The sequence below is a fragment of the Osmerus mordax genome, chromosome 28 (genome assembly GCF_038355195.1).
Source record: "Osmerus mordax isolate fOsmMor3 chromosome 28, fOsmMor3.pri, whole genome shotgun sequence".
NCBI classification, from domain to species: Eukaryota; Metazoa; Chordata; class Actinopteri; order Osmeriformes; family Osmeridae; genus Osmerus; species Osmerus mordax.
Genome location: NC_090077.1, coordinates 1,316,726 through 1,329,720, shown reverse-complemented (window position 1 = coordinate 1,329,720; position 12,995 = coordinate 1,316,726). Strand labels below are relative to the sequence as shown.

The following is a 12,995-nucleotide window of genomic DNA, read 5'->3' as shown; positions in this document are numbered from 1 at the left end:
TGTTTATTAAGGAATTAGGATTCAAGTTGGGTATTTATTTAATCTACAGAATAGTCAACAACGGGCGTTTGGTGATATTAGATTTTTTTTCTCCAAGGGCACATTGACGTTGCAGTTCACTAACCAGATGCAACACTGCAGTCATGAACAGTTTCCAAAAATCATAAAAGCTCAAAGAGTAAATCAATCGCGTGCCACTTGATAGTAGTTCCAATGTAGCCTGCTAAGCCACCGTATGGCCAATTAGCTAACTAGACATCTCAAACTTATATCGTAATTTAGCGAACCTTAGCTACCGCTAACTCTCGCCCTCCTTGAAGAAGTTGTCTTGCAGATAATGGCGTACCTAACTACTAATCCTGCAGATAAAGAAAGGTATTTTGCCCTTTATAATAGCTATGCTAACCTAGCTATTGCTAGCTTGTTGAACATACAGCAGCTGGCAGCGGCTTGACATGTGAACTTACATAGGTTAGCTAGCCCAGTCATCAAATGTGCATAATATTAAGCTATCTTTATCTTCATTCAATACATTCAGATAGGCTTGATAAAAAAACATGAACCAGCAATGTCTGGAATTAAAATAAGAATGTATGTTACTGAATATTGTCTTCATATTATTTTCATGGAGTAAGCAACTTTTGTTTACCCTGTATACATAAACAGCAAAAAAAAGTATTGCAGAATTCCAGCTGAAAAGGTACTTATGTGTATCAAATCCCACCCTTATCGATCAAACCTAGAAATTGGACTCAACCGTTAATTAGCTATAATGCCAATTTAATGTACCAATTTTAATTGATTAGGTTGTTCTTGGTAATGAATATTATTCCATGGTAACCCTCCATGCTAATATTGTTGTTTTCTTCATCCCCCTGTTCCTCGGCAGTTGAAAACCCTTCCTGTGCAGAGATCAGGGACGTTCTAACAGTTGCTGGAATGAACGTCCTTGTTGAGTTAGTTTTCATCTATTCTGAATATCTATGTATGTGTGTGTGTTACAGAATAAGATGCACCCTAGAGAGGGAACAGAGATGTGGAGTTCCGAGGGAGAGTCTGTGTGCTTTAACAGGAAGATGGCAGTCTCTGTCTAGAGAAATTCTCCTCCCGTAAGTTTTCACTGGGCGATCTGCTTTTCCAGGCATCCTCTGCCATCTTCCAATTCACCACAAGTACCCCAAGTCCTGCGACTTTTCTAGTCCGGCAGATGACAGGCTCTGAAAAGCCTGGGTATCTGTGGCAGCTGGGAGCTAAAATCGTTCTCCTGTTGACAGCTGAAGACCAGAACCCAGAAAGGAGGAGGAAAAGGAGGGAACAGCTCGCAGGGCGAAGGAGGGAGGAAGAGCAAGAAGAAGAAGTGAGTCTTTTCCAGACGTTTGGTTGACATTTGACACAAACAGGGATGAAGCTGAATCCATCTGGGGGAACCTGATTCCCTAGGGAGTATCAGCTATAGATTTTTTGTTTCGAGACGTGATCATTTTTTACCTCACAATTAGTGTAAATCAGGGTTGAGAAAGGCTGGCATAGGGGGTTACACTGTAACAGCAGAAGGTTTTTAGGTTTTAAGATGGGATCATTAAGGGGCGCTGTTGTCGGTATTGATATCAAACAGAAAAAGGCTGCTGGACAAGATGCCAGTTCACCTCATGTCTTAAAGAGTGAACAAAATACTTCTCTTTATATTTCATTGCCAACAATACTCCCATCAGTACATCCATCCTTCCCCCTCGCAATCCCTCACCCTCTCATCCGTCTCACCCGTCTCACCCACCTATCACCCGTCTCACCCTCTCACCCATCTCGTTCCCCTCACCACTCTCACCCGTCTCACCCCTCTCACCAGTCTCACCCCCCTCACCTGTCTCTCCGTCGGCAGACTATGGGATAGCTAAACCGTGAACTAAGACGTAGCGTTTCATCACTCGGGCGCTCCACTTTGTCTTTGTCAATGAGCAGCAAAGCCATGCTATGTGTGTGTGCTTGTGTCAGTGTGTGTGTGTGTGTGCTTGTGTCAGTGTGTGTGCGCGCGCGTCTCAGTTACGACTGTGTCACTGTGTTATTTCTTTCCACTCATGATCTCATCTGTCATTGTGGGTGTCGGGGATCAGCATCCTAAGTGTCCTGCCATGCCTTCCTCTGTCCCTCAGGGCAGTAAACACACAGGGACGTGTCAGTCCAGCTGTCCGTCACGCAGGCTGCCGTGGCGACAGCCAGGAGAGGGATAGAGAGTGTACTGTACTTGACAATGCCCTTCAGACCACCTGTCACCAAGACTTGGAGCTGGTGTGGAGACAGGCTCCCTCTGGTGTTTATGTCTTAATATTTCTGTCTTCACATCAGACGTGTTCGTGGCATTACATCTACATTTGAACCTCTCTGTAAAGACTTGGCAACGTTATTAGTTATGGGATTAGATGTTTTCATGTGTTTTATTCCGTAAAAAATGTAACTAATCTCAGCAAGTTTGACTACAGTTTGATATGAAATATTAACAACAATCTATGGAGATTAAATACAAGGATTTTATTGCTCACACAGTTACAAATGACCCCCCCAAAATTACATTAAATTATGTTTGTTCAGACATTTTGGCCAGTTTTGCCTTCTTCAGAAAGTCCTCATTCAGATTCTTCAGATGTTTGGTTCGATTATCCAGCCTCTGAACCCACTCCTCTCTCAACCTGCAGCAACACGACCATAAAGATCCAAGCTTTAATGATCTCTATTAGTAACCCCATAAAACCACAACAACACACAGAACAGCTCACCAACAAAACAGAACAGAATGTAGATAATCTCCCTCCGCTTCTTGTTTATCCACACAATCCCACCCCAGCCCTCTGTGTACTCTGAGGCATGTTTGTGTGTTTTAGTATTTATTTCAGTCTGTGTGTTTGGGGGGATTCGATGCAAGGAAACTTGAGCATTATCTCCAGCTATCCTGGGCATGTGTGTGTCCGGGACAGTTAGGATGACTCCCCTTCTGTCACCTTCCTGACATTTCCTCGGCTTATTGCATTTGTTCTTGGGGCCGCGCTGCCTCTGGTAATCCCCCTGACCTTACTGCAGAGAAGCCTATTGTATGACACCCAAGCACGGAGCACTGCTAGCCATAGCAGGACCTCCAACATCACTCAGCACAACCCGATTATCAGATCAGGTTCCCTGCAGTGTTTTTCCAGTCCCACTTAGATCAAGGATCCACACTTGATTATGCCGAAGCCTAGCTGGGGGTTAGGCAAATAGAAGGACTAGTCACAGGTGTTAGGAAGATGCATCTGCAATTACAGATCATTAAGGTTCACAGGCGTCTCTGAGGTATTTGTCTTGGTGAGATGTCCCTATCTGCCCTCAGGAGTCATGGAGGCTAGCTCATTCTGATACAAGCTGTTCTCAGATACTGTACTGCACATGTTACAGTCTATTAAAGGACAGATTTTTGTATCGGCAGGACATGTCAACGAACAGATGGGACAGTTTCAAGAAAGTCAAAGGCATTTAAGTGCAAACAGAAAAGGTGTTTTTCTCTATCTTTACATGTTTACACAGAGATTTTATTTTTCTACAAAGGATGTTTTATTCTTTTACTGCGGAAACTGCTTACTTTGACAGGGCACTCTTCTCCTTTCTCATGTCTTCGTTCTCCAGGTGCTGGCTTTGATTCACAATTTTTTGTTCCCAGAAGTTCTTTATTAAAAACTTGTCATGGATCTTGGCCACGTTCATTTCCTGAATTAAAAGTTAATGACATCCCATTTTTACATTCCTCTGCCCATCATTGGACCATTGAAAAGGAAAAGGAAGTCAACTATATTCAGCATCATAGACATTATCGAGGGTTATTACAGAAACAAGTTCTAGACACCAGAGTAAACTGCAGAAGGAGAGAATGAAAATATAATTCACCGACAAACCTTCTGTTGAGATGTGTTTGTGTTCCTCAGTGATGGTCTCAGGTTTTCAGTGTCAAAGTGTTCTTCGGTGTTCTTAAGTGTTCTTCAGTGGCTCATAAGTTAAGAGAACCCTTTCTTAGCCTGATGGATACCCCTTCTCTCTGTGCCACACACACACTCTCTCTCTAACCCCTCTGTGCCACACACACACTCTCTCTCTAACTCCTCTGTGCCACACACACACTCTCTCTCTAACTCCTCTGTGCCACACACACACTCTCTCTCTAACTCCTCTGTGCCACACACACACTCTCTCTCTAACCCCTCTGTGCTACACACACACACTCTCTCTCTAACCCCTTGGTGCCACACAGACTCTCTCTCTTCAACCCTCTCTTAGCTTGATGCTGGAGCGCTCCCCCCTATCCCTCTGGTATGAAAGCAAATCAGTGACATAACGTCAAAGGCATCGAATTCTTAATATTGATATTTAAACACCACCGAATTTGTTGGTTTTGTATTGACCTTTTTAAAATTGTTTTTGAACCCAAAAAATTTGAGTGTGTGTGTGTGGGGGGGGGGGGGGTCATGTGTCCCATCCTTCTGTTTTAGTATTTGCAATAACACTGATCAGGGAGCCCCATAGCAACACACCTCTTTCAGCTAACTTCTCTGTGTCCCTTCCTCCAGACCCAGAACCAATGTCCTTATGAGGGCAGGCTCGTTCCTTCTGAAGGGGCTCCCAGGCAAAGACATCTGCCCCTCTAATGAGATCTGAATTGCAGCCCTGGCCTACTGTGAAGAAACTGGAGTGACAGGGACCAGAGGAGAGAAGAGAGAGAGGAGGACAAGAGAGAGAGAGAGAGAGAGAGAGAGAGGAGGACGAGAGAGAGAGAGAAGAGAGAGAGGGGAGGATGAGAGAGAGAGAGAAGAGAGAGAGAGGAGGATGAGAGAGAGAGAGAGAGAGAGAGAGAGGAGGACAGAGAGGACAAGAGAGAGAGAGAGAGAGGACAAGAGAGAGAGAGAGAGAGAGAGAGAGGAGGAGTGAGAGAGAGGGAAAAGTGACAGAGGAGTGAAGGAATCATATTTCTGGAAAACGCGTGTCTCAAGTTCGTCTCTCCACTCTCAGATTTTGGCAGATAACACTGATGCAGCGGTAATTGAATTTGCTTGTGACCCGGCGTCATTTATGGTGGTTTCACATTGAGCTGAACAGAGATTAACCTTCACACCATGATCATCACATGGTTGAGTTTTCCCAGTATAAATCACAGACAGCCAGTCAATCACACAACCCGCAATGAAGACAACCACACACACGTTCCTGTACTGTCTCCAAACCTCGACACCTGTCACAGGGCTGTGAGGAAAATGACAGGTATTACACAAGTACGCTAGTTGTTAACCCTCACAAACGGGGGGCGTGGCTTGTGGGGGCTTTTTTTCATGTGAGTATGTGTGGATGTGTCGTGGGAGGCACATGCTCTGCTGTGCGGCAAGTGTGTCTGCACGCGTGTTCATATGCGTGTTCATAAGTGTTTCGAGGGTAAGCGATAGGCAGCTTGACAATGATGTCATGTTTGTTCATGGCGCGGCGAGGTGGGTTTCATGCATGGTGGGGCGAGGTCCAGGTTGATGACAGAGGTGAGAGTATTCTGTGGAGAAGTCTCTGAGGAGATGTGTTAATACGTCTCTTATCCTCTCTCCCTCTCTCTCTCTCTCTCTCTCTCTCTCTCTCTCTCTCTCTCTCTCTCTCTCCCTCTCTCCCTCTCTCTCCCTCTGAGGAGATGTGTTAATACGTGGCTGACTTTTCCTCTCCTCCTGGGAGTGACATGGTGTACGCCACGGACCCTCCAGAAAGGTAAACAGGGCTGGGCAGAAAGGCTATTCATAGGCCAGACATTTGATGACACACTGGAATCACATTCTCAATAACTTTTCGTAGTGCAGTGTAATCATGTACACTATCAAGCCCTGATGCTCTGCTTGTTTTGAAAGTATTAAAGAATAGGCTCTTTAAATTTGCCAACCAAGCAACTTGCAATAACACGTGCATCTGAATCAATATTGGATTTGTCCAGCGCTGTGGTTAGTCTGTTTCCTAACCCTGAGGGAATTAGTTTTGACTGAGACACACGAGAGGAAAATCTACCCCTCTCTCTTTCCCTCTCTCTGTCCCTCTCTCTCTCTTTCCCTCTTTCCCTCTCTCTTTTTTCATCTCCCTCTCTCTTTCTCTCTCCCTCTCTTTTTCTCTCTCTCTCTTTCCCTTTCTCTCTCTTTCTTTCTCCCTCTCCCTCTCTCTCTTTCCCTCTCTCTCTTTCCCTCTCCCTCTCTCTTTCCCTTGTTCGCTCTCTCCTTCTGGTACTGGTCTCTATTTTTCTCCATCTCCTCCTTCACCTTCTCCCTATTCCTCTCCCTCCTGAGTCCCAACTGTCATCTCTTCCAACTGTCATCTGTCCAGTTGTATAAAACAAGAGGTCACTAAGTGCTGTGTGTTTCAGTCTTATGGGAACACAGTGCCATCTGGAGGACTTGGAACCACTAAGGGTGACTTTTCCTGGACCAGCCCAGACAGGCAAATCATCACAAGCCAGCAGAGAGGGGAAGTCCTTTGAGGGACAGAGAGCACCAGGGTGACTGTCATACCTAGAGAGCCCTGGTAAGCAGATCTGGGACCAGGGTGGAGGTCAAGGGTCAGATGGCCGACATTACAGGCAGTTTGTTATCAATTAGTATGTAAACGGTGATGTAACCTAACTTATGTTTTAATTTTTTGTACAGGAGAATGTAATATCTGTGCAGTAGTCATATGTTTAACTATAATATATTTCATATAACATTATGTGACAATGTCATTTTATATTTTGGGGGTTGACATTGAATTAGAAATATATTTGATTCATGGGTTCATGTAGTTGTTTCCAGGCTGTATACTGAGTCCCTAAACATCCAGTACACGACTACAGTAGTCATGTTAAGCCATATGATCTCACGTTCTGTGATTTATATTGGTACTCATGAGCAGGTCTACATGTGACCTTCCAGAGAATGACATGGGGGTCATATCTCCCTCCTAGAGGTAAAAATAGCAGTCTGGTCATTAGACTGTCAGACACTGAGTCACTGAGACGTAGCTTCATGTCACACTGAAGGTAAACAAGCTGCTGACGGAACACAAGGCTGTGGAACACACCAGAACCACGGAACCCACCAGAACCACGGAACCCGCCAGAACCAGCAGACTGCGGCAAGCTGACTGAATACATTCGTTCCACAGGTAGGAGGAGGGAGGCATGGGTGTTTGTTCAACCATTTTTGAAAACAAACTATTGTCTTTCAAACTGTAGTTACATTAAAGCAAGGGTTTTTTAAATAACTGAAGTAGAGGAAATAGGGGTAAACATGATTATAGCTTTCTGGAACTTTTATATTCCTGGAGCATGTGGACATTATTCAAATCCAACCTGTTACAGAACGTCGGAAGTTGTCAGTTAGCGCTCACACTGGTTGCTTGTCCACAGATAATTATGCAAACCAAAGGTCTCCACTGACCTCACTGGGATCAACCTTAACACAGTAATAATGTGTCCAATCCAAATGATCTTAAAAGTAAATTTTAACTAAACGATAGGGATGAGAAGAAAAGTATTGTTTGTTTTCAGGTCTACACAGAGAAGCTGGACTCTGTGCAGCACACTTCAGATGAGACTGTTGAAAGATAAACGCTTTAGTGATTGATGAGTTCTACATTTAGGCCACAGGCACCTTTGGTGTCAAATATGAATGTTACTAGGGCCCCAGCAAAGCTCTTGACCCAGTTAATCACAGTGAAGCAATAAGGAGCAGAAGAAGATACTGGATACTGGAATAGTGAGACAACACGCATGGAGGATTGTGTTTGACCACAGTTTTGGGTAGATGTACTCGACTCTCAAAGGACTAAAGGAACCAACGTTTACGTTGTCTCCTGATGTGTCTCTCCAGGAGTACGGCATCCTAACTTTTTTAAACTGTCCGTCTACCAACGTTTTTTTAATTAATATATATTTTTTTTTACATTTGTATTTTTCCCTGACTTTGCTTTCCTCCAGGCGAAATGACCACGAAGTTGGAGAAGAGAATGGACGTCCCAGTGCCTGACCTCTCACTGATCCGGGGTTTGTGGGAGGTCCGAGTGAAGAAGTACAAGCACAAACTGAGGACGGAGAAGGAGAGGGTGGAGAAGAGTGCTCTAGTTAAGTCAGTACACCGCAAACAGCATCCCAACACAACAATTAGGGATTTAATAACAACATCTTCCTTTAGCAGACGCTTTTATTCAAAGCAGGGGGAGTGTTCAACCCGCTTCCTCTTGATATACAGTCAAATGCTCCATTGCTGATCTGAAACGATCCCTACATATCTGTATTGTAGCGAGTAGTCCTGGCTTTTGGTGTCGCCAGCTGTCGTGAATGTGCTCCACTGAGAACCCCACAAATGGCTTCGGTCAGAGTAGACCACGTTCCTCACAGAAGTATCGAGTACCACACATTCTGATGTTACTCAGTCAGAGTTTAAAAGGTGGGTTGGACACAGCTGTCAGTTAGGCCATGATAAGAGCGAGAGGTGAAGACTTATTTAAGGGAGATGAATCAATGTGCATCCATCCTTCCACTGACATCACTGTCATATATGTGTGTGTGGGCCTATTGTATGTATCACATACTTCATGGAATGACAGAATGGGGTTCTGGAATTAGGTAACTGTTGGAAACACCCTCTTGTTAGTCTGTATGTCTAGAACCCATGTGTATTTGTGTGTGTGTGTGTGTGTGTGTATAGGATCAACAAGCAGTGGCAGTACCGTATCCACTGTAAGGCTCTTAAGTCCAGTGAGGTGACGGTGCTGCATCACTACCTGGATAGGACCGCTCTGCAGGACATCCAACCCTGCCAGGAAAAAGGCAGGGACAGCTTCCTGTGTGTGTGTGTGTCTGTTTCTGTCTCCGTTTCTCTCTGTCTCTCTCTCTCTACGTTTCTCTCTCTCTATGTGAGTGTGCATCCCTTCCAGTTACCTAGTTTATTTGATAGATTCTAGATACAATGCACCAACCCCTTATCTGTTTCCCTGTTTCTGACAGATTCAGAGGCGCAGGATGAAGACAGCAGGTTCATCTTTGAGCTGGATGGAGACAAATGGACTGTAAATAAGGAAACAGCTTGACTATTTGAGGGGGGAGGGGGGTACAAAACGGTTTCTCTGTGTGTATATCTGTGAGTATTTGAAATAGATTAGATTAGCGTTATTGTTTTTTGTTGTTTGATTGTTTGTTTGTCGATTGTTGTGGATGTCCTCCATGGCAGAAGCTCCCTGACAGCCTTGAGTACATGACGTACCTGAGGGAGTGGCACATCCGAGGAACCAGGATCCAGCAGCTGCCGGAGTACATCATGGACTTCCAGGACCTCACCGTTCTGGAGATCCCCAAGAACGGACTCAGGAAGCTCCCTGTGGAGATAGGTACCTGTCCCCGCCTTCCTGACACAGTGAAACAAGGACCGTGGTGTGTGGAAGGTTGCTATTGATTCTGTCATTCTCCTCCACATTAAGTATTTCCCCAAAACAAAGTTATTTGTCATTCGTTTGAATGAATTGTGGGACGACGAACACATCAAACTGATTTTGTTTTCCCCCCTAAACATTCTCTTTCCTCCCCTGGCTTTTGTTCAGGCAAGTTGACCCAGCTGAGGGAGCTGAACGTGAACTACAACAAGCTGAGCAGCGTGCCCCCCGAGCTGGGGGACTGTGAGAGCCTGGAGCGTCTGGAGCTCACAGGCAACCTCAGCCTCAGAGAGCTGCCCTTCGAGGTGAGGGGCGAGGTCAGAGAGCTGCCCTTCGAGGTGAGGGGCGAGGTCAGAGAGCTGCCCTTGGAGGTGAGGGGGGAGGTCAGAGAGCTGCCTTTGGAGGTGAGGGGGGAGGTCAGAGAGCTGCCCTTGGAGGTGAGGGGGGAGGTCAGAGAGCTGCCCTTTGAGGTGAGGGGGGAGGTCAGAGAGCTGCCCTTTGAGGTGAGGGGGGAGGTCAGAGAGCTGCCCTTGGAGGTGAGGGGGGAGGTCAGAGAGCTGCCCTTCGAGGTGAGGGGGGAGGTCAGAGAGCTTCCCTTCGAGGTGAGGGGGGAGGTCAGAGAGCTGCCCTTGGAGGTGAGGGGGGAGGTCAGAGAGCTGCCCTTCGAGGTGAGGGGGGAGGTCAGAGAGCTGCCCTTGGAGGTGAGGGGGGAGGTCAGAGAGCTGCCCTTTGAGGTGAGGGGGGAGGTCAGAGAGCTGCCCTTGGAGATGAAGGGGGAGGTCAGAGAGCTGCCCTTGGAGGTGAGGGGGGAGGTCAGAGAGCTGCCCTTCGAGGTGAGGGGGGAGGTCAGAGAGCTGCCCTTCGAGGTGAGGGGGGAGGTCAGAGAGCTGCCCTTGGAGGTGAGGGGGAGGTCAGAGAGCTGCCCTTGGAGGTGAGGGGGGAGGTCAGAGAGCTGCCCTTCGAGGTGAGGGGGGAGGTCAGAGAGCTGCCCTTTGAGGTGAGGGGGGAGGTCAGAGAGCTGCCCTTGGAGGTGAGGGGGGAGGTCAGAGAGCTGCCCTTCGAGGTGAGGGGGGAGGTCAGAGAGCTGCCCTTTGAGGTGAGGGGGGAGGTCAGAGAGCTGCCCTTTGAGGTGAGGGGGGAGGTCAGAGAGATGCCCAGGTTTTCGACATGTACATGTAGCTACCGACCAAACTCTTAAAAGGTTCTTCTGATCTCACCTCAGTAGATGACGTGTGACTGGGAATCTGGCATTCAGCAAAACGAACATCCCTATCGTACCTATTTTTTGTTGTTGCTTATAATGGTGAAACGTAAGCATCTTGATGTCTTCCTCTCAGCTGAGCAGCCTGAAGAAGCTAAAGCACCTGGATCTAGCAGAGAACAAGTTTGCCAGCATCCCCATCTGTGCCCTTCGTATGGCCAGCCTGCAGCTGTTGGACCTGAGCAACAATCAGTTGACAGACCTGCCAGAGGATATGGACAGGTACAGCCAGCCGTGGACACACGTCCAGCACAGCTACCAGAGCAGTGAAGGGGACGTTTTCACTTGCCTCCCCGCTTCCTGAACCAGCCTTAATGGATCTAAAACATGCAGGACAGGAGGTCCTAAGGACCAGGGTTTAGAAAGGCTGGCGTAAACCAGGGGTCTCCAGTCCTGTTCTGAGAGAGGGAACTTCCTGTTGGCTGTTGCTCCAACACTAATCTAGCACACCTGATTTTAATGATTAGCTGGATGGTGTGGAAAATCAGGTTAGTTAGAACTGTTACAGCAAAAACATAGATGAAGGGAGCTCTCCCAGAAACAGGGTTGGAGAGCTCTGTCCTAAACAACTTGTCGTCCCAGGTTACAGGAGTTGGACACTCTGTTCGTCCACAAGAACAAGATGTCCTACCTACCACTGTCTCTGTCCAAACTCCCCAACCTCAAGATGGTTGTTGTCAGTGCAGACGAGCTGAACAGCTACCCCTCCAAACTAACAGAATCCTCTGACATCAAGTAAGTGGTTAGATACATTGTTGACTCACCGCTGGAAAAGTCCAAACTATTATCTTATCTCAACTGTTTACTGGGTTCACGTACGCACTCACATGTTCCTATAAAGACTGGAAAAAATATTCAGCCGAGTTTTCTCCTGTGTCCTGCCCCAGGTTCATCCGTCTCTATGACAACCCTTTCCACAAGGTGAAAGGGGAGGAAGAGGCTGTCAGAAAGGAAGATCATGAGAAGGAGTTCATGCAGACATACATTAACTCCCTCCAGGATAGAGGTACTGGCAGATAAGGGCAATGATGGGCCTGATGGATCAGTAGGGATTCAGCCTGTATTATTGTGTTTGAAAGCACTCTATGATGAAACTATACTGTATGTATAGCTGACCCAGCACTCCTACAGTGTAGAGAACGTAAAAACGATTCAATGACACTTCTTTTTTAAACGTTTGAAACACTTTCCTCTGCAGAAACGGTTCCCTACTCCACCACCAAAGTTTCCATCTCTTGTCTGCTGTGATGGAAGGATGCCCGAGGCGAAGGAGAGAACGGATGCAACGACGGAGGGATTAAGGGAGAGAAGGACGAATGGAGGACAGCACATCTCTCTGCCTAAATCCCACATCCGTGAGACAGACTGTGAGAGCTATGGAGGTAGAACTCTGTGGTGGGATTCTAGAACTGCACTTATGCGAAAAACCTCAATGATGGCCTCTTCATGGGTTTCTATAGTGATAGTGGAATCCAAGAACCCACACTCACTCACAATGGTGATGCATACAAAGAGGAATGTAAGAATGAGCATGGAGCTCTCACGTGATTCCTTTCGCCACGCCTGAGAACGAATTTGATTTTTTGTACGTTTTGCTTCATTGCAGCCTCTACTATCTATTTTTTGGACTGAAGGCATCAAATGCTTCATAAAATGACAGTTGCGTTTGAAAGGGAGGCCTGTGGAACTTCTCTCCAGCTGTGAGTACCGCTCTGCTTGTTGTTCCTCGGATTTTGCTGAAAGTATTTGTAGGTTTAAAGCAGTTTAGGCTGGCTTCTCACTTGTGATTTGCCTCTCGACTATCCTTTGAGAGAAACACTGTATGTACTTTCTATGGTGTTGTGATGTGACCAAACTGTTGTTGCCCAGGTAGGCTTACTTTTCCGTATCGTCTCAAGTGGGTTTATTGGTGGAGAATTAGAAGCACAGTTTATCACATCCTGTTCTCAGGAGTAGTAGACAATACCGTGAGCGACAGCTTTGTTATTGTGATTTGACTGTCCTCAGATTTAGCTGTGCGTAGGATGTGGTTTTAACACTGCTTGTCATGCCGTAAGATATGCCTACTTGTGCAATCGATATCATGCCTGCAAACAATATTTAATTAGAAGATTGAATGGATTTTTAAAGAATGAAAGGCTTCTTGTGAATAAAGAGAATAAAGACAACAATTAAATTACATACATTTCTCTTTATTATTTATTAATACGGTTGATATTATTCAAAATTAAAGTTTAAAGATAAAATGAATTACAAATGCACAACCCATATAGACATCATTCAACGTCATTTAAAA

The 12,995-nt window shown here is 46.1% G+C and overlaps 2 protein-coding genes across 2 annotated transcripts; one reads left to right on the top strand and one right to left on the bottom strand.

The window, feature by feature from the left end:
• Positions 1 to 2,433: 2,433 nt before the first annotated feature.
• LOC136938253 (protein FAM240C) lies at positions 2,434 to 4,096 on the bottom strand. Its single transcript, XM_067231547.1, has 3 exons — positions 3,918 to 4,096; positions 3,608 to 3,732; positions 2,434 to 2,684 (listed from the first exon to the last, which is right to left on the bottom strand). Exons 2-3 carry the CDS (start codon positions 3,727 to 3,729, stop codon positions 2,573 to 2,575), a joined length of 234 nt encoding a protein of 77 aa, XP_067087648.1. The 5' UTR covers positions 3,730 to 3,732; positions 3,918 to 4,096; the 3' UTR covers positions 2,434 to 2,572.
• A 2,443-nt stretch (positions 4,097 to 6,539) lies between these two features.
• Positions 6,540 to 12,880, top strand: lrrc2 (leucine rich repeat containing 2). Its single transcript, XM_067231063.1, has 11 exons — positions 6,540 to 6,555; positions 7,049 to 7,173; positions 7,988 to 8,135; positions 8,718 to 8,839; positions 9,017 to 9,078; positions 9,240 to 9,396; positions 9,607 to 9,743; positions 10,776 to 10,921; positions 11,282 to 11,434; positions 11,587 to 11,705; positions 11,898 to 12,880. Exons 3-11 carry the CDS (start codon positions 7,993 to 7,995, stop codon positions 11,945 to 11,947), a joined length of 1,089 nt encoding a protein of 362 aa, XP_067087164.1. The 5' UTR covers positions 6,540 to 6,555; positions 7,049 to 7,173; positions 7,988 to 7,992; the 3' UTR covers positions 11,948 to 12,880.
• The last annotated feature ends 115 nt before the right edge of the window (positions 12,881 to 12,995 follow it).